Here is a 21,231-nt window from a genome sequence, read left to right as displayed (position 1 = left end):
TATAAAAATTAGCCGGGTGTAGTGGCGTGTACCTGTAATCCCAGCTACTCGGGAGGCTGAGGCAGAAGAATCGTTTGAAAATCTGGGAGGCAGAGGTTGCAGAGAGCCGAGATCACGCCACTGCACTCCAGCCTGGGTGACAGAGTGAGACTCTGTCTCAAAAAACAAAACAAAACAAAAACAAAACAAACAAACAAAAAAACACAACGATTTTATTTAGCTCAATTATCCAGAGTGGCGGCTCTCCAGTATCTGCAGTTAGCAGGCTGTTGGCTGGGCCTCTGCACTTCTGCACATTATTTTCCCTACGATCTCCTCCCTCTTTGAACCTGGTTTTGCTCCGTAATCACTCCCCCTCCATATGATGCACGAGCTCCACCTACAGCTCGAGCAGTGCCATGGTTAGTGTAAGCCTGTGTCCCACGAAAGTAAGCTGGTGATTGGTCAGAAACGGCAAGTGATGCAGTTCTGACCAATGAGAAGTGTGGGAAAGTCAGTCAGGAGCGCTTCTGGGAAAGCTTCCTCCATCCCAAGAAAGAGATGTGGGAGCAACTTTGTTTTTTTTTTTTTTTTTTGAGACAGAGTCTTGCTTTATTGCCCAGGCTGGGGTGCAGTGGTGCGATCTCGGCTCACTGCACCTCCTGGGTTCAAGTGATTCTCCTGCCTCAGCCTCCCGAGTAGCTGGGACTAAAGGCACGCACCACCACGCCCAGCTAATTTTTGTGTTTTTAGTAGAGATGGGGAGATGGGGTTTCACCATGTTGGTCAGGCTGGTCTCAAATTCCTGACCTCGTGATCTGCCCACCTTGGCCTCCCAAAGTGCTGGGATTACAGGCGTGAGCCACCACGCCCAGCCAGGAGTAACTTTTATTGTGGGCTTATTGTGCCAGGCGCTGCTTGTTCTAATTGCTTTACACAAAATAAGTCATTCAGTTCTCATAAGTTAGGTAATATCGTTGTCCCCCATTTTACAGATGAAGAATCTGAGGCACAGAGTGGTTAAGAAACTTGCCAAGGGTCAAACAGCTATTGAGTGCTGGAGCCAGGATTTAATTCCGGGCAGCCTAACTCCAGAGTTCTGAGTTCTCAGGTATTACAGTGACCCCTGGCTTCTTCCTCTGGTCACGGACCTCTTTAATGTGACACCTGCTGTAGCCATTGGGCCAGCAGTCTCAAGGGACAATACAGCCAAGAGACAGAAGGAGCCTGGAGAGCCGGGGTCCCTGCCCACAGCTTTGGGAGTTGAATGGACCATCACTGAAGCCCACCCTATGTGCTGACTTATTGCTTTCTGTGAAACGTATTTCCATCTTGTTGAAGCCATTTTGATTCAGAAAGTACCCTAATAGAGACACTGCTGCTGCCAGAAGAAACAGAGGGAGTGCAGGAAGACCCGCCGGGCTCCGGGTAATCTGTTCTCACAAACCACTCAGCCCAGGTTGTGACACAATTCTATGGCCTTTCTCCATGGGGGTCAGTTTTGAAGGCAGGGAAAATTGGTAAGAGATGGTTGGAAAGGATGGAAGAAATCGCCTAGAAAAATAAAATTATTTCATAATTCTCCTTTATTAGGCACAGGTAAAAATACATACTCACAGTATCCAAAACCTAGAGTATGGACCTGGGATTGTGGACCCCAAGTGTCCCCAGAACAGTCCCACCTGGGACTTTCCAGGTGGCCACAGGACAGACCCTGCCTAATCCTGTCCCTTAACCTTGGTGCTCAGGTCAGAAACCCCATGGTTGACAGGCCTGAACCCTCATTCCAGAACATTCTTGAGTTAGACAAGAACTAGCCTCATAGTTTGGATTCTTATCTCTGGCCCAAATCCCAGGCTTAGGCCTGGAAGGAGAATCTCTCAATCAAGAGGACAGTGATGCTGGGAACATGGGTCCCAGAGTGAGCTGGGCTTGGGTCCTGAGTTGCAGGGGAGAGGCCTGGAGCCTTTGGCACAGGGATACCTCCCTTTCTCTGAAAAGGTACAAGATACAAAGGCAGCTGGTTTGTTTGTGAAAGGGATTGTCCTTGGACAAAGGTGCCTGAGCACCAGCATCAGTGGAGGCCGACACTGGTACAAAGTGTACCCAGTGTAGACAATGACCTATGGTCATGGGAAAGTGCTGTCAGCTCAAGAATGCCAGTTTGTCATCTCTGTGAGCAGGGAGTATCGTCCCCTTTGCTCACTGCTGTATTCCCAGCACCTAGAACAGGTCTTGGCACTTGATAAGCACCCAAGCAGGAATTGCCTATGTGTGAAACAAAGCAGATGTGTACACAGCACACTCCACACGGGCTTCTGCCTTTCTCCCTTCTGGAAGGCACTGAAGGTTTGGCTCAGTTCAGAGGCAGGAGAAGGCTTGGAGCCACCCCAAACTCAATCCACTGTTGGCAGCCGAGCATGTAGTAGGGTGGCCCTAGCCATACAGAACCACTTCTCTGTCTCCCTCCTCTTCCCTGGCTTCGTCTGGCCCTGGTCCATCAGGGACCACCTGGTCAGCCTCCCAGAGATGGGATCTGGTTGGGGCTGAGGGGATGGGGTCCTCTTGCAGCCAGGGGTGCAGGAGGATGCCTGTGGCTGTGAGCCGCTCAGCTGGCTCCCGACGAAGGAGGCAGCGAACCAGACAGCGGGCAGGGGCTGAGAGGCCTGCAGGCAAGGCGTAGGCCCCGCGGCGGATCTTGCCAAAGAGCAGGACAGGCTCTGAGTCCTGGAAGGGGTAGTGGCCTGCCAGCATGGTGAAGAGCGCCACGCCCAGGCTCCAGACATCTGCTGCCTTGCCTGAGTATGATGCCCGTGAGCTGAGTATCTCAGGTCCCACGTAGGCTGGGCACGCGTGCTTGTCCCACAGGGAATCATCCGGCCCAGTCAGCACACAGGCGTCCTCCAGGTTCTCCAGCACCAGCTTCTTCCTGGGACATGGGGAGACACTGAAGGGTCAGGTCCTACCCAGAACCCCCATGCCACCACCCCATACTGTCACCCTAGCGGTACCCACTTTCCAAGTGCCTGCTGGCCTTTGACAGTCCTGTGATATCTGATCCTGTTTTATAGATAACCAAGCCCAGGCTCAGAGAGGTTAAGTCATTTAAGGCCACAGAGCAATTACATTTAAACGAAAAATTCTGAAAGAAATACATTTTTCAACAGTCCCATGGGGAGGAGCCTGATGGGGCTGAGAGGGTTAAGCCTCTCTTAAACCAGATACAAACTTAGGGTCCAGGCAGGTAATAAAATGAGAGAAACAGGAAGTGTGCCAGACATCTTAGCACAAGCCCTGCCTAAAAAGGGTACCACTAACAATGCATTCTAGGGTTTATCGAGTTTCTGCTGTGTTCCTGGCCCTTGGCCTCTCATTACCTGGCTTATCTCATTCTATCCTGGCTACAACCTGCAAGGAGGACACCATTTTACAGCTCTAGAGAATTGGCCTGGGATGGGAACCCTGGCTGGCAGATACCCAGAGCCAGTGCTGTGACCCGCTCTCGTAGTTCCCAAGATGGCCCCACGTTCCCATTCTTTTCCCAAAGAGAAGCCAGGACTTGTATTTTAATGAAAAAGTCCCCATTTAAAAAATATTGGCAACCAGTTTCTATAAAAAACACAAACAGGTAAGCAGGGCAAAAAGAAAGTGTGTATAAGGCTGGGCGCGGTGGCTCATGCCTGTAATCCTAGCACTTTGGGAGGTCGAGGTAGGGGGATAGCTTGAGTTCAGAAGTTCAAGACCAGCCTGGGCAACACGGTGAAAACCTATCTTTACAAAAAATATAAAAATTAGCAGGCATAGTGATTCGCACCTGTAGTCCCAGCTACTTGGGAGGCTGAGGCAGGAGAGTATTGCTTGAGCCCAGGAGGCAGAGGTTGCAGTGAGCCGAGATCACGCCACTGCACTCTGGCCTCGGCGACAGAGTGAGACCCTATCTCAAAAAAAAAAAAAAAGTTTGTCCTGCCATTTGCAATTTTTACTTTAAACAACTCCTATGGAGCACTCTAAGATGACTTTAATAGTAATCATTCTATTACCACTGCTATTAGTTTTTCCTTTATGGCCCTACTTCCACTATTTCCTGGGTGTCCAGTGGCATTTCACAAATACTGACCAATCCTATGAATCACAGTATTGGGGGACAAAGAGTGTCAGCATTATTAGCCCATTTTACAGATGAAGAAACAAAGGCTCAAGCAGGTGAAGTCATTTGCTAAGGGCCAAAAAGCAGGTAAGAAGCAGAACCCAGGATTTAAACACAGGTCTATCTAACTTACGGTCCCTCTTCTACCAATGACTCTCATGTGATTTTTCTTTTTTTTTTTTTTTGAGATGGAGTCTCGCTCCGTCGCCCAGGCTGGAGTGCAGTGGTGCAATCTCGGCTCACTGCAAGCTCTGCCTCCCAGGTTCATGCCATTCTCCCGCCTCAGCCTCCCGAGTAGCTGGGACCACAGGCACCTGCCACCATGCCCAGCTAATTTTTTTTTTTTTTGGTATTGTTAGTAGAGATGGGGTTTCACTGTGTTAACCAGGATGGTCTCGATCTTCTGACCTCGTGATCTGCCTGCCTCGGCCTCCCAAAGTGTTGGGATTACAGGCATGAGCCACCACGCCTGGCCCCTTCTTTTTTTTTCTTTAGAGACAGGGTCTCACTCTGTCACCCAGGCTGTAGTGCAGTGGTGCGGTCCTAGCTCACTGCAGCCTGGAACTTCTGGGCTCAAGCGATCCTCCTGCCTCCGCCTCCCAAGTAACTGGGATCACAGGTGTGCATCACCACACCTGGCTAATTTTTCTAAATTTTTTTGTACAGATGGGGTCTTGCTATGTTGCCTAGACTGGCCTCGAACTCCTGGGTTCAAGCAATCCTCCTACTTTGGCCTCGCGAAGCCCTGGAATTACAGGTGTGAGCCATCAAATGACTTCTTGAAAAGAGCAGGAAGCACGCTCTCTCCTCCAGTAGGTCTGGGGCAGTTGTATCTCCCCTAAGCTTAAAATGTGTTTGAAGTCATGTACTAGCTTACAAATCATTATAAATTTTACTTCTTTAAAAAAGGCCTGCTTATTTTAATACAAAATGTAGAAGGAAACATTAACAGCAAATCAGCCTTAGGGGCCGGGCGCAGCGGCCCATGGCTATAATCCCAGCACTTTGGGAGGCCGAGGCAGGCGAATCACTTGAGGAGTTGGAGACCAGCCTGGCCAACATGGCAAAACCCCATCTCTACTAAAAACACAAAAATTAGCCAAGCGTGGTGGTATGCGCCTGTAATCCCAGCTACTCAAGAGGCTGAGTCACTCACTTGAACCCAGGAGGTGGAGGTTGCAGTGAGCCGAGATCGTGCCACTGCACTCCAACCTGGGCAACAGAGCGAGACTCTGTCTCAGAAAAAATAAAAGAAAAGAAAAGAAAAGAAAAGAAAAAGAAAATCAGACTTAGGCAAACACACAATAATAACTGCTATAGGCAATATAGATGGCTGCTAAAATTAGTGGGTGAAAGTTGAGGAAAAACAGGATATTTATATGCTTAGCTTACCTCCCCCCAAGGGATCTGTCAATTACAAAGGGTAAATTAGGAACTTTACAGTAGAGAAACCTGGCAGGTCCTACTCTAACCAAGTGATCAAGGTTACAACACAGTGATGACTATCAACTCAAGCATCTCCTGATACGATGTGGAGAGGGGCCTATCGATTCTGTGTTGTTCTTGCCAAAAATATATAACTGCAATCTAACTATGAGAAAACATCAATCAAATCCAAATGGAGGGACATACAAAGTAACTGATCAGTACTCTTCAAAAATCTCAAAGTTATAGCCAGGAGCGTTGGCTCACGCCTATAATCCCAGCATTTTGGGAGGCCGAGGCAGGCAGATTGCTTGAGCTCAGGAGTCCGAGACCAGCCCAGGCAAGACCCCATCTCAATTAGCCAGGCGGGGTGGCACACACCTGTAGAACTAGCTACTCAGGAGGCTGAGGTGGGAGGATCACTTGAGCCCAGGAGATCGAGGCTGCAGTGAGCTGTGATCACACCACTGCACTCCAGCCTGGGTGACAGAGTGAGACCCTGTTTCAAAAAAAAAAGTGTCAAGGTCATGGATCATCAAAGATAGGGAAAGACTGAGGAACTGTCTCAGATTGGAAGAGACCAAGGAAACCACTGACGACTAAATTAGGATCCTCACTGTATCCTGCACAGCAAGGGGTGTTAGTGGGAAACTCAGGAAATTGGAATAAATCTGTGGCTTAGTTAATAGTACTCTACCAAGGTTGATTTCTTAGTTTGGGTAATTGTACCATAGCTATGTCAGGTGTTAACATTGGAGGACACTGGTTAAAGGATATATAGAAACTCTTTGAACTATTTTTGTAGGTTTTCTAAAAGTCTAAAATTATTTCAAGATAAAAAGTTTTTGAAAATGCAATGGGGTCACACTCCTTTCTCCACAGAAAACTCCTGTGTAACTGGCAGCTTAGTGCACTCCCTGGCACATCTTGACTGCCCCCAGGAGTCTGGAGACGGAACAGGAGGCGAGTCTCTCTGCCCTTCTCCCCAGAATTATCTTTTAAAATGTTTTCTTAGCATCTAGGTCAGGTACAGTAGCTCACACCTGTAATCCCAGCACTTTGGGAGGCTGAGGCAGGCGGATCACCTAAGGTCAAGAGTTCGAGAGCAGCTTGGCCAACATGGCAAAACCCCGGGCATGGTGGTACATGCCTGTACTCCCAGCTATTTGGGAGGCTGAGGCAGGAGTATTACTTGAACCTGGGCAGCAGAGGTTGCAGTGAGCCAAGATCACACCATAGCATTCCAGCCTAGGCGACAGAGTGAGATTCTGTCTCAATTAAAAAAAAAAAATTCTTAGCATCCCAACCTAGAGAAGGAAGATTATCTTTTAACCAAAAAGTGCTAATTCTCAGTTTCACAGAAAAAGTGCCCGTGTGGGGAACCTCAGACCATGTTTTGGCTGTGGTCTTAGAATCCTGAAAACACCCTAACAATCCAGCCCTTTTCCCTACCAATGGAGAAACTGAGGCTCAGAGACACTAGGTCACCCAAAGTCAGTTGGTAAGCCCAGCCAGGCCCCCTGCCTCTCACGCTCAGATTGAATTAAGACCCAGGCTCTGGAGTCAGATCTAGGTTCAAATCCCAGCTCTACCATTTATTTTGCTATGGGATCTTGGGCAAGTTACTTGAGTTCTCTGGGCCTCAGTTTCCTTGATCATATGAGAATAATAATAGCACCTGCCTCATGTGTGTAAGGATGGAAGATCTCATTAGATAATGTGGCGATGCCTTCATCACTGTCAGCTACTATGACTTTCACATCTCAGTGCTCCATCCCAGCCTTCCAAAGGGGCTCCCAAGAGGACTGAGTCAACTCTTTTTTTTGTTTCTGTTTTTGTTTTTTTTTGAGATGGCGTCTCACTCTGTTGCCCAGGATGGAGTGCAGTGGCATGATCTTGGCTCACTGCAACATCTGTCTCCCAGGTTCAAGCAGTTCTCCTGCCTCAGCCCTCCGAGTAGCTAGGATTACAGGTGTGCACCACCACACTCGGCTAAGTTTTATATTTTTAGTAGAGACGGACTTTCACCAAGTTTGCCAGGCTGGTCTTGAGCTCCTGACTTCAAGTGATCCACCCACCTCTGCCTCCCAAAGTGCTGGGATTAAAGACCTGAGCCACTGCACCTGGCCTCAGTCAACTCTTCTCAGGGAACTAGACAGGGGCTGCTAGTTACTCCAGCCTCTCCACTTCTTGCCTAAGTTACTTTGCCTTCCTGGGCCTCGGTTTCTCTCCATCATGGCCCACCCCCTGGGTGTGTCTGTGGCTGGGGCTCTGCAACCACACTCACCTCTCACAGTCAGTGAAGACAAAGCGACACAGCTTGAGATCACGCAGGACCAGACCGTGCTGGTGACAGTGTGCCAGGGCGGTGGCCATCTGGCGGAAGAGCGCAGCAGCCTCAGGCTCAGGGATGCGGCGGCAGCTTCGCACCAGGCTGTGCATGTCTCCGTGGGTCCGAGTGAAAAAGGCATAGAGGAGCTGGGTACCAGCCAGGACCTCAGTGGGCTGAGCCACATGCTTGTGCAGGGGCAGCCGCGCATAGGGCTCCAGCACGGCCAGGGCCTCATGGATGGGGTACACCTGTGGGCAGAGAATGGTGTGAGCACAGCTGGGGACTCCCAGGAGCTGAGGCTGGCATTGCAAACAGTCACAGCTGGCCTAGCTGTGCTACCATGTGCTAGGCATTGCACTAAGCGCTTCACTTCCCGAGTCATTCAGCCCTGACCCCACCCTGTAAGTAGGATGACTCACTCCATTTTACAGTTAAGGAAGCTGAGAGGCCACACAGCCAGCAAGCAGCACAGCTGGGATTTGAGCCTATGCACTCCATTGTCTGTGCTTTTTTGTTTTTTGAGACGGAGTCTGGCTCTGTCACCCAGGCTGGAGCGCAGTGGCGCAATCTCAGCTCACTGTAAACTCCGCCTCCTGGATTCAAGTGATTCTCCTGCTTCAGCCTCCTGTGTAGCTGGGATTACAGGCGTGTGCCACCACACCCAGCTAATTTTTGTATTTTTAGTAGAGATGGGGTTTCACCATGTTGGCTAAGCTGGTCTCAAACTCCTGACCTCAGGTGATCCTCCCGCCTCAGCCTTCCAAAAGGCTGGGATTACAGGTGTGAGCCACCGCACCTGGCTTTTGGTCTGTGCTCTTAACTGCTAGGCTATATGGCCTCAAACATCAGATAAATGAAAAGTAACAGGTCACCCAAACAGAAAAATAACCCTCAAAGCAGGAGGAATCCAGGAGGGCAGATGATGCAGAAGGCACCTGATGCTCATCACCGTCACAGCTCCTGTCCTCTACACTTGACTGTCCACCCACCCTTTCATTCATTCAGTATGCTGGCCCTGGGCCTGTGTGGGCCAGCCACATGTCCAGCAGGACTGACAGCCATGGGCTCTGCTCTCCGGTGCCCGCTGGGAGGCCATGCAAACATGCCCAGAAACTAAATATTGACAAATGCTGATAAGCATTGCAAAGGAACAAAGAAAGATGCTGGAATAGAGGTGTTTTTTTGGTTTGTTTTTTGTTTTTTGAGACGGAGATCGCTCTTGTTGCCCAGGCTGGAGTGCAGTGGTGTGATCTCAGCTCACTGCAACCTCCGCCTCCCGGGTTCAAGAGATTCTCCTGCCTCAGCCTCCCGAGTAGCTGGGATTACAGGCACCTGCCACCATGCCTGGCTAATTTTTTGTATTTTTAATAGAGACTGGGTTTTACCATGTTGGCCAGGATAGTCTCGAACTCCTGACTTCAGGTGATCTGCCTGCCTCGACCTGAGCTGGCGTGAGCCATTGTACCTGGCCTGGAATAGATTATTTTGGAAGGGGGCACCCATTTTAGAAAATATGGCTCAGAAGCCGGGCGCAGTGGCTCACGCCTGTAATCCCAGCACTTTGGGAGGCCGAGGCAGGCGGATCACAAGGTCAGAAGATTGAGACCATCCTGGCTAACACGGTGAAACCCCATCTCTACTAAAAATACAAAAAATTAGCCGGACGTGGTGGCGGGCGCCTGTAGTCCCAGCTACTTGGGAGGCTGAGGCAGGAGAACGGCGTGAACCCGGGAGATGGAGCTTGCAGTGAGCCAAGATTGCGCCACTGCACTTCAGCCTGGGTGACACAGCAAGACTCCGTCTCAAAAAAAAAAAAAAAGAAAAAAAGAAAGAAAGTATGGGACTTTCTTTCCCAGAGTCCCCCAGGAGGGACTCTGGGAAAGTGATCTGAATGATTCAGAGATGCTCATGGAATAAGCTTTCTGAGTAGGGGCACAGACAGTGCAAAGGCCCTGAGGCCGGAAACAGCTTGGCCTGCTCTAGAAACCCAACCAAAGATCAGCGTAGCCAGAAAGGGATGGGGAGGGGAAAAAGGACATGTGATGAGGGTGGCAAGCTTGATGGGAAATGTGCTAGGCGTCTGTGGGCATTACAGCAAAATTTCACCCTAGCCCTGAAAGGTATGACCCATTTTACCAATGATAAGACTGGGTTCAGAAAAGGAAGGTGACTTACTAGAAGCCAGGCAGCTAATTGGTGGCAGAACAAGTATACTCACTTTGGTTTGTCTGACTTTAAATCCTTTGCATGTTATGTTGACTATGCCACAAATAAAAATAAATAAGACACATACATATTTAATCTATGATAAAAAAAAGTTAAAGTACCTGACTTTAAAAACCAGTTGGGGCTGGGCGCAGTGGCTCACGCCTGTAATCCCAGCTATTCGGAAGGCTGAGGCAGGAGAATCACTTGAACCTGGGAGATGGAGGTTGCAGTGAGCCAAGATCATGCCACTGTACTCCAGCCTGGGCGACAGAGTGAGACTCCATCTCAAAAACACACCAACAAAAAACAAGTTGGGGTGACATGGGGGAAATAACCCCAAAACAGAGATGATTATTATTTGTAGTTGGGGCGAGCCCATTCCTGCTCCCGTGCACTCACACTTGCTGCCTGCATGCTCTTCCACTAGACCTGCAAGCCTGACTCCTTCCATTTGTTCAAGTCACTGCTCAAATGTCACCCCTCAGAGAGGATTTCCTGGACCTCCCTTGCTAAAATCACCTGCACTCCTGTCCTCCTTGTCCTCTGATCTCTCTATTCCCAGCTTTATTTTTCTCCATAGTGCTTGTGATTACCTGACACATTTTATTTATTTATTTATCTTTTGAGATGGAGTCATGCTCTGTCGCCCAGGCTGGAAGGCAGTGGCGCAATCTCGGCTCACTGTGACCTCTGCCTCCCGGGTTCAAGTGATTCTCCTGCCTCAGCCTCACTAGTAGCTGTGATTACAGGCACTTGCCACCGTGCCTGGCTAATTTTTGTATTTTTAGTAGCAATGGGGTTTCACCATATTGGCCAGGCTGGTCTTGAACTCTGGACCTCGTGATCCACCTGCCTCAGCCTCCCAAAGTGCTGGGATTACAGGCGTGAACCACCACGCCCGGTCACCTGACACATATTTTACTTACTCACTTGTTGATTGTCTGTATCTCCCACTAGAATGTCAGCTTGATGAGAAGAGAACTTTGTTTTTAACCACAGCAGGGTACATGGCAAATACGGGTGCTCAATGAAGTTATGTTGAATTAATGAATAAGGTGATAATTTACAAAGACAGGAGTTTGATCTTTCTACACACTGACCAGAAAAGCTGAGGAAGTGTGGAAATGGCTGTTCAGCACCCGTGGTGCACACTGGCATGGGGATGAGTATGTTCCAGTGGATTTTCCCAAATGTTTCTGGAGAATCGGGGCCCTGTGAACGCAGGACGCTTCTGTCCTGAGCCTGCTTGGGTTATTCCTCTCATCATGGACTCACCTCCCCAGGGAGAATGGAAAAGAATCTGTGATGCTGCAGGAGGGGGACCCAGAGTTCTGGGCTCCTTACAGCACCTGCTAAGAGCCCTGGAGATCTGTGCACAAGAGCCCAGGTGAAGCTAGGAGCTGGACTCCGTCTGGATCTACCCCGCTGCTCACTGCATCTCCATCAACAGAGCAAAGCTCTGCTGCTGCTCCCAGGAGGAGGAGGCTTAAGTCCTTCCACCTCTCTGTGCATTCCCAAGGGACCCAGGCCCCCGCTACTCTCCATTGAGTATCCAGGTCCCCCTTGTCTTCCTTATGCTTGCCTGCCAGGGCAGCCTGCCCTGATTGTGTCTGAAACGCTTATCCTAGCACAGGCACAGGACTCTCTGGGCTCAGCCTCCTGGGCCCAATCCCAGCTCTGATACCACCTGGCTCTGTCACGTGGCAAGTAACCATGGCTTTCTGAGTCTCAGTGTCCTCTATCTGTAAAATGGGCACAATGATAGTAACCACCTCATTCGTTGTGTGAAGATTAAGAGATTGTGCACACTAAACAATCAACATAGTACCTGTGTTACACTTTTTTTTCTCATCTCTGTCCTCTTGGACTGTCACTTGCCCGTGTCCTGCATGGGCTGACCCTCAGGGGCCTTGATCCTGTCCATTTCCTGGTTTCGGCCAGGAAGCTTCAGACTTTTCTGCCCCTTACCTTACCCCAGGAGCCAGGCCCAGTGCTACGTGACTTCACGCATGGCCCTTCCCCTGTCTTCATCTCAGTCTTCCTATCTGTAAAATGGCCACGGGTTAGGCTCAATCACCTCCGGGGTCCCAGGAGTTTTGATGTCTACCATGCCCTACCCTTCTCTTGTGCAAACATCTTCAGTAGCTCTGCACAGCCCAGTGGAGGCCCCTTGTTAACACCTTCATGACCAGCTGCTGCCAACCCTCATCTCCTGCCCCTTTCTGCACACCCTCTCCACTCTGGCCACAGATAAGTCCTTTTCATTCTCTAAAGTACTATCCCCTCACTTTTCTAGGCCTTTGAACAGCTGTTCCCCCTGCCTGCATCTCCCATCTCCCACTTCTATCTGGTATCAGTCCAGCAGGGGCTCACTGGATGCTTCCCCACTAAACACAAGAATGAATGAACATAAGGACCCGTCTGTACCCTGGCAATCCTTTGGAGGCCTCCTTTCCAGGCCTCCTGTGATGCTGGGGGACAGTGGCCCATGGGCACGTACCTTGCAGGTATACTCAGTGCCTGTAGGGCAGTGCAGGGCCCGGTAGGCCCGCCCGCCCTCCTCGGGCTCCAGGAGGACATAGGGCCCAAGACGGGAGGCAGTGGCCACAGCAGTTGCATGATCTGGAGCAGGAGGTGGGCTCAGGGGCAACGGGCAGGGAGGCAGCCTGGGCTGGGGCCCACTTCGAGCTCGTTTCTGGACGGGATGCTCAGTGTCTAAGTTGTCATCCAACTCCAACTGCTTCTTCCTGGACAGGGAACCTGCAGGAGTGGCCAGAGGGGTGGCTCGCATCTAGCAAAAAGGGGAGAAAAGCAGTAGAGTGAGACTGCTTGGCGACCCTCCTTTCCCCTGCTGTATCCTCCCACATACATGGCCCAACATTTATAGGGGGTGATCTGGCAGTGTGTGTTAAAATGACAAAGTCACATACCCTTAACTGGGTGACCCACCTCTGGGAATTTATCCTCCAGTTAAACTTCTTACCAAAAAATTAAATATAGTAAAGGCTGTTCATCAGAGCCTTGTGTCCAATAGCAAAAGCAGGAAATATCCCAAATGTCAGGCAGTAGAAAGCTAGTTAAAACTTCATGGTATAGCCATGTAGCAGAATACTACACAGCCCTGAAAAAGGACAAGGAAACTCTCTATATATTGATGTGCACTGATCTCTAAGATGTATTAAGAAAGACAAACACAGAGTTATGTATTATACAATACTTTTATGGTGGTTTTTTTTTTCCCCCAAGAGATGTTGTTGCCCAGGCTGGTCTCAAACTCATGGCCTCAAGTGAACCTCCCACCTCAGCTTCCTAAGTAGCCGGGACTCTAGGAGTGAACCACCTCACGTGGCTATGCATTTATGTTAAAAAAAGAATATATATAAATATGTTATATTATATATGTATATATATATTATATATTATATATAAAATATATATTATATATGTATATCTGTATATATATTTTTGAATATATATAATCTCTGTCTCTGGAAGGATGCACAAGATTAGGAGGAGACTCTTACTATCACAGTTCACTTGCAGCCTTGACCTCAGCATTCAGGTGATCCTCCCACCTCAGCCTCCCAAGTAGCTGAGAATACAGGTATGCACTATAATGCCTGGCTAATTTTTTTATTCTTTGTAGAGACGGGGTCTCCCTATGCTGCCCAGGCTGGTCTCACCTGAACTCAAGCAATCCTCCTGCCTCAGTCTCCCAAAGTGTTAGGATTACAGATGTGAGTCACCATGTTTGGCCGACTTTTATAGTTTTGAATTTGAGCCACGTAAATGTATTTCCTGGCTAGGTGCAGTGGCTCACGCCTGTAATCCCAACACTTTGGGAGGCCGAAGTGGGCGGATCTTGAGGCTGGGAGTTCAAGACCAGCCTGGCCAACATGGTGAAACCCTGTCTTTACTAAAAAATACAAAAATTAGACCGGGTGCAGTGGTTTATGCCTGTAATCCCAGGTAGCAGCACGTGACCAAGGCAACGCCAAAATACAGCCCACAGCAGCACTTTGGGAGGCCGAGGCAGTGGTCAGGAGTTTGAGACCAACCTGCAAACATGGTGAAACCCCATCTCTACTAAAAATGCAAAAATTAGCCAGGCGTGGTGGCGTGGGCCTGTAATCCCAGCTACTTGGGAGGCTGAGACAGGAGAATCACTTGAACCTGGGAGGTGGAGGTTGCAGTGAGCTGAGATCACACCACTGCCTGGTGCACTCCAGCCTGGCCAACAGAGCAAGACTCCGTCACGGGGAAAAAAAAAAATTAGCCGGGTGTGCTGACGCGCACCTGTAATCCCAGCTTCTGGGAAGGCTGAGGCAGGAGAATCGCTTGAACCCAGGAGGCAGAGGTTGCAGTGAGCCGAAATTGTGCCACTACACTCCAGCCTGGGTGATAGAGTAAGACTCTGTCTCAAAAAAAAAGTATTTCCTAATCAGAAATTTACATTTAAGAAAATAAATACCTGCTTGAAAACCCAGCTTGTTCCTAAAAATTACAGTAAAGAAGATCAACTAATCTCGTAATCCATGGCTCTAGTACATTCACAGATGAGAGATATGATCTTGTTCACTCACTTAACACTGGGTGCTAGGGAAGAGAAGTGGGTTAGACAGCATTCTTGCCATCAGGATCTTCTGGTCAATTTGGAGGGCAGATGAAATCATAAAATCATATCCAAGACTAGGTGCAGTGGCCCACATCTGTAATCCTAGCACTTTGGAAGGCCAAGGTGGGAAGACTGCTTGAACTCAAAAGTTCAACACCAGCTTGGGCAACATAGGGAGACCCTGTCTCTATCAAAAAAAACTTTTTTTAATTAGCTGGGTGTGGTGGTGGATGCCTGTAGTCCCAGCTACTCGGGAGGCTGAGGTGGTAAGATTGCTTGAGCCTGGGAGGTTGAGGCTGCAGTGAACCATGTTTGTGCCACTGCACTCCAGCCTGGGTGACAGAGTGAGACTCTGTCTCAAAGAAAAAGTCACGTACAGTGTGATCAGCCCTATTATACAGAGAAGCGTGGGCCTCTAGGAACCCAGAGAGGCCTCTCTCCTGGGCTGGTGGGTCAAAAGAGGACTTCCTAGAAGAGGTGATATCTACACTGAGACCTGAAAGTGAGGCAGAGTTAGCCAGGTGACATGGAGAGTCACCATGGTTCTCCATGACCATGGAGAGTCGTGGTTCTCCAACTTGAGCAACCATTGAGATCACCTGAAGGCCTGTTTCCACATACACTGCTGGGCCCGACTCCCAAAGTAGCTTATTCAGAAGGTCTGAATCTGCATTTCCATCCAGTTCCCAGGGGAAGTTGATGCCACTGTCCAGTAACCCCTGTTCTGGGGTGATGGAAGAGGCAAAAGAACGTGCTGCATGTTCCCCAACAACATGTTGGAGAATGAGCCTGACTGCAAAAAAAAGTGAAAAGTTAAAAAAGAAAAAAAAAATAGGCAGGGCGCGGTGGCTCACGCCTGTAATCCCAGCACTTTGGGAGGCCGAGGCAGGCGGATCACAAGGTCAGGAGATAGAGACCATCTTGGCCAACATGGTGAAACCTCATCTCTTCTAAAAATACAAAAATTAGCTGGGCATGGTGGCGGGTGCCTATAATCCCAGCTACTCAGGAGGCTGAGGCAGGAGAATCACTTGAGCCCGGGAGGCAGAGGTTGTAGTGAGCTGAGATCTTGCCACAGCACTCCAGCCTGGTGACAGAGCAAGACTGTCCCAAAAAAAGAAAAAAAAGAAAAGAAAGAAACGTCTATTTCATTTGAGCTATTAAGTGGCTGTTTCTATATTACAGCTGAGCCTAATCCTAATTAACACACAATAGGATTTGGAATTCTCCAAAGGCAGTGGGGAGCTACTGAAGGATTTTCAGCAGGGGAACATCATGCCTTTAGGGTGGATTTGAAAGTACTAGACAGGCAGTGAGACTAGCTAGGAGTTCTGCACAAGCAGGAGTCCAGGCAGGAAAAGGTGACCTGGACTAGGGGGGTTGCTAGATGGAGACACGAAGTTAAGGGCTCATAGGAGGAGGATCAAGAGGACTCAGTGGCAGACTGGATGGACTGGATTGATTGGACATGGGGGTTGACGGAGAGGGTGGAATCGAGGTGAGGTCCAGCTTTTGGCTCCTGCAATGAGAAGAGATGATGGCTACATGTCCTGAGCTGGAGGAGAAGCCCTTATTTTGGGGACTATGGAAGAAAAATTTTAAGTTTAATTTCAGACCTGTTATGTCCTGGCAGTATCATGAAAAGTGGGTTTATTCTGTGGAATAGTGGCAGTGTACCCACTAACAATGAACACAGTGCTAGTGGGGGAATAAAAGGTGCAACTTTCGAGGAGTGCATTTTGACAATATCAAAATGAAAAACAGGCTGGGTGCAGTGCTTCATGCCTGTAATCCCAGCACTTTGGGAGGCTGAGGCAGGAAGATCACTTGAGCCCAGGAGTTCAAGACCAGCCTAGGCAACATAGCGAGACTCTGTCCCTAAGAAAAAAAAAATTATCTGGTCATAATGGCACACACCTGTGGTCCCAGCCATGCAGGAAGTTGAAGTAGGGGAATCACTTGACCCCAGAAGGTAAAGACTTCAGTGAGCCATGGTCAGGCACTCTAGCCTGGGTGACAAAGTGAGAATGTCTCAAAAAGACAAACAAAAAAAATGAAGTGTGTGAGTTTTGATTCAGCAATTAATCCCATTGCTAGAATGTATCCTGTAGAAGTGTGCGTGTGTAAGCATGCAAATACAAAGTTATCCTGCAGCCCTTGTGACAGAAATAATTTGCTGTCTATAATTACAGGGCTGGTTACATAAATTATACTTCATCCACACAACGGAAAAATTTGCAGCCATTTAAAAGGTTGAGGACGCTGTTTATAGCCTAATTGAAAGGATCTCCAGAGTGAACTGTTAAATGAAAAGAAAGCCACCATCCACGCAGCTGTGTGACTGTGTGTGGGGTGGCTGAAGGAGAGGGCAGTAGGGCATGTCAGGGCAGGAAGGTTCTCTCTAGAACCCATCTGCCCACCCACTTAAACTCCATTCCAAGGATGTGCATGCCCAGGTCTGAGCACTGGTGCGAGAGGGACCTCAGCCTGGTGAAAGACCTTCCCAACAGTTCAAGGCAGGATGAACAGGGAAACATGAGTCAGTTACCAGACAGAGGCCCACCTCTCCAAGTACGCGGCTCCTAAACGGAAGAGCTGCCTTGGAAGGGAAGGTCTCCCCACATGAGTGAAAGGTCATGACTTTGGCTTGGTAAGAACGCAGTAAGGAGTGGCTTAGTCAGATATTCCTGGGTTCTAACCCTGTCTCAGACCCTTTCTAGCTGGGGGGTACCCCTGGTCAAGTTCCTCAAGCTTTCTGAGCCTCAGTTCCTGTAAAGTGGGAACAGGATGCAAAGTTTACAGGTTTTTAGTGATGATGAAATGAAAAAACAAATGAAGCACGTAGAGCTTATAGACCTGTTGCAGGGTAGGTGTCAGGAAATGGTCACTATTAGCACTCCTCCTGTTGTTCTTCACAGCAAGATGCTTAAGTACCATCCTTGGGAGTCTTAGAAAGCTCCCCAGGTTCGAGGCTGGGATGACAGAACAGTCTCAAGGCTGTTCTGAGTCCCGCAGGATGCTACCTGGCCGTGCACATGCTTTGTGCCCTGTGCAGCAGGAGACTGCCTGGAGTCCCTCTGGCCTGTGCCACATCAGAACTCCAGGCTGCCTTGGCCCCAGTCATCCCTCAGAGCCTGTTGGGGCCTGGAATAAGCTCCACCCAGATGGGGACAGATGGGGTAACTGAGTCTATAAATCTTGGGCAAGGCATTTTGCAGACCACACTGCAGAATAGAATCTGTGCTGTGGAATGAAAGCAGCCCCTAATATCTACCTCTTGCTGTTTCCTGCCATACTCGAGACCCAGGGAAATGAGGGCGGGTTACATCAAGCGTGCGCGCGCGCGCGCTCACAGGTGTACACACACCCCTGAGACACTGTCTAAGCCAGCCAGCGACAACACATCCAGGGAAGACAGACATTAAGTGACACACCCTTGCCCTCCACGGGTAAGCGTTAGCGCGCACACACACACACACAGCCCTCCCAGCTATCACACCCATGGTCTACACAAGCAAGGCCGGCCCCACCACCCCCCGCCCCGCCCCCCGCAGCCAGGCCCCTTCAGTGGGAGCGAAAGCGAAAGACGGCGGTGTCCCAGTCAGCAGTTTCAGCGGAAATTGAAGGGCGGCCCTGGGACAGGAGGGGATGAGGCAGAGGGAAAGAGGTGGCTGTCGTCCCCCGCCCTCCCCGGTCTGCAGGCACAGCACACACCGCAAACACACGCGCACCTTCCACCTGCAAACCCGGAGCCACGCAGCGGGAAGAACCAGCGGCGCTGCCCGGCCGGGGATCCCCCGCTGCGACTTCGCTCCCACTCGTTCGGCTCCCGCACCACTCGCTCAGTTCGCTCCCAGGGCACCCCAGCCCTCTCCCGGCCGTGTCCCCTGCACCTCCAACCCCTGCCACCAAGTGCCCAGCCCTCCAGACAGTTCTCACCATCCCCGGAGGCACAGGTCCCCGGGACCCACCCTCACCCAGAACTCTCTCCTACGGGTTCCCGAGGACCCCCGCAGATCCCCCGCAGATCCTCCGACACCCCCATAAAGAGTCCTCCAGTGCCCCCCACAAGCCCCTCACCTCACCACACGACTCCCCTGTCCCACACTCACGCAAAACAGACCCTCGCACACCCTCCTCTAGGGGTGACAGCCGGACACCTCCGTCCCTGGCTTCCCCAGCCAAACTCGGGCGACCCCACGCCCTGCGGGGCCGCGTCACCTGAAGCCCGGGGGGAGCACTAGGCCCAGGGTGTCCCCCGACGGCAGAGTCTGTTAAAAGGGGTGTTGTGTGTGTGCGCGCGTAACACGCAGCAACACGCAGAGGCGCAGAGCCTCCCGGCGCCCCTTCCCCGGCCGCCCGCTCCAACCTCCCAGGCTCCGGGCAAGTCCACAGTCCGCACCCCGCCGAGTACCTTGTCCTGCCGTCCCGCGTGGGTCCTGGCGCCGCCGGTGCTCAGAGCCTCTAGGGTACCAGCAGGTGGGCCGGCCCGCTTCGCTGCTGCCGAGCTCGGGATCCCGGTCCAGCTCCAGCCCGGCCCGGGTCCTAACAGTGGACGTGTGCGGAGCCGCCCCCACTTCCGCTGCGAGTCTCGTGCGCGCCCGGCTCCCAGCCTGGGTGATGTAAACCTGAGCTAATCAGCCGCCGTCTGATGCCCTCAGGCCCAGTATTGCACCATCCCCGCGCCCCGCCTCTCCGGGTCGCCGCCAGGGCGCGCTCCGCCAGGGCCTCTCTCCTCCGCTGCACCTGGGGACCCCGCCCTCGTTGGCCCACTAGGGTTGTCTGGTCTCAGTGCAGACACCAGCCACGGACTCTCCCTATCACCTTGGAAAAAAACATTTGCTTTTCTGAGCCTTACTTTCCCCACCTATGAAATGGGAAGAACATTCCTCCTTCTCGGGATGGTGCTCAAAAGAGCAAACAGTGACTGTTGTCCGGGTGCTTCCCCTTTTGTAAAGTACATTACCAGCACCGCCTTATAAAACCTTTAGGAGAAGTGGACATCTGGCAATCTCCATTCTCCCCCTTCTACTGAGAGCCAGCCTGAGGCCCAGCTGTGGGCAAGTGGTCCAGAAGCTTCAGGAAGGCCTATGGACCTAAGAGCTGACTCTGGGCTCAAAAGAACCACTGTGGCACCCTGGGGAGGCCTAAGGTCTGGTGAGCTTCCCCGCGTTCCTTTGCTAGAGGCAGTGCGGCCTAGTGGCGAAGAGTCCCTAGAGCCAGCTGGCCTAAGAGTGCACTCCACCTCCCCTCCAACCCACAGTGCTACCCCAGAAAAGCTACCTGAAACCCTGCCTCAATTTCCTTTTCAATAAAACGGGCTCATAATTGTGCTCACTTCATAAAGTTATTGTGAGGATTAAATAATGTAATATGTGTAAGACGCTTAGAACAGTGTGTGGCACATTGCGGATGCTCAATGGAGTGTAGACAATGGAGACAGAGAGGGAAAGAGGCCTTTAATATGCTTGCACCCTAGGCCTGGGAGGGCTTGGTGCTACTTCCTCTGCGTCCCAGGGGTCCAGCACCTTTCTTAGAAATCCCTTTTGATCTGAATTCACTAGTGTCAAAATATAACTCCTCAGCTGGGCGAGCTGGCTCATGTCTGTAATCCTAGCACTTTGAGAGGCCAAGACGGGAGGATTGCTTGAGGCCAGGAGTTTAAGAACAGCCTGTCTTTACAAAGAGAAAAAAATAGTGGGCATGGTGGTGTGAGCTTGCAGTCCCAGCTACTTGGTAAGCTGAGGTAGGAGGATCACTTGAGCCCAGGAGTTCAGGTTACAGTGAAACATGATTGTGCCACTGCACTCCAGCTTGGGTGACAGAGTGAGATCCTGTGTCATAAATAAATAAATAAATAAATAAATAAATAAATAAATAACTCCTCTAGAGGCCGGACGTGGTGGCTCACGCCTGTAATACCAGCACTTTGGGAGGCTGAGGCAGGTGGATCATGAGGTCAGGAGATCAAGACCATCCTGGCTAACACGGTGAAACCCGTCTCTACTAAAAGTACAAAAAATTACTAAAAATACAAAAAACACGCCTGTAGTCCCAGCTACTCGGGAGGCTGAGACAGGAGAATTGCTTGAACCTGGGAGGTGGGAATTGCAATGAGCTAAGACCGTGCCATTGCACTCCAGCCTGGGCGACAGTTTGAGACTCCATCTCAAAATAAAATAAAATAAAATAAATAAGATAACTCCTCGGCCGGGCGTGGTGGCTCAAGCCTGTAATCCCAGCACTTTGGGAGGCCGAGACGGGCGGATCACGAGGTCAGAAGATCGAGACCATCCTGGCTAACACGGTGAAACCCTGTCTCTACTAAAAAATACAAAAAACTAGCCGGGCGAGGTGGCGGGCGCCTGTAGTCCCAGCTACTCAGGAGGCTGAGGCAGGAGAATGGCGTAAACCCAGGAGGCAGAGCTTGCCGTGAGCTGAGATCGCGCCACTGCACTCCAGCCTGGGCGACAGAGCCAGACTCCGTCTCAAAAAAAACAAAAAACAAAAAACAAAAAAAACAAA

General features: G+C 50.5%; 1 protein-coding gene across 2 annotated transcripts; it reads right to left on the bottom strand.

Annotated features, from left to right (window-relative positions):
- Positions 1–1,547: 1,547 nt before the first annotated feature.
- On the bottom strand, positions 1,548–19,282 carry LOC105496134 (tribbles pseudokinase 3). Of its 2 annotated transcripts, none has more exons than XM_011766258.3 (4): positions 19,121–19,282; positions 12,592–12,882; positions 7,839–8,131; positions 1,548–2,908 (listed from the first exon to the last, which is right to left on the bottom strand). In XM_011766258.3, the coding sequence occupies exons 2-4, from the start codon at positions 12,880–12,882 to the stop codon at positions 2,416–2,418; spliced, it is 1,077 nt and encodes a 358-aa protein (XP_011764560.2). In that variant the 5' UTR covers positions 19,121–19,282; the 3' UTR covers positions 1,548–2,415. The 2 variants fall into 2 exon arrangements, with proteins under 2 accessions (XP_011764560.2, XP_011764562.2); XM_011766260.3 differs by lacking the exon at positions 19,121–19,282 and adding an exon at positions 17,563–18,184.
- Positions 19,283–21,231: the final 1,949 nt, after the last annotated feature.

This window comes from Macaca nemestrina, chromosome 15 (genome assembly GCF_043159975.1).
Source record: "Macaca nemestrina isolate mMacNem1 chromosome 15, mMacNem.hap1, whole genome shotgun sequence".
NCBI classification, from domain to species: domain Eukaryota; kingdom Metazoa; phylum Chordata; class Mammalia; order Primates; family Cercopithecidae; genus Macaca; species Macaca nemestrina.
Note: the sequence above shows the minus strand (reverse complement) of the source record. Positions and strands in the feature narration are given on the sequence as shown.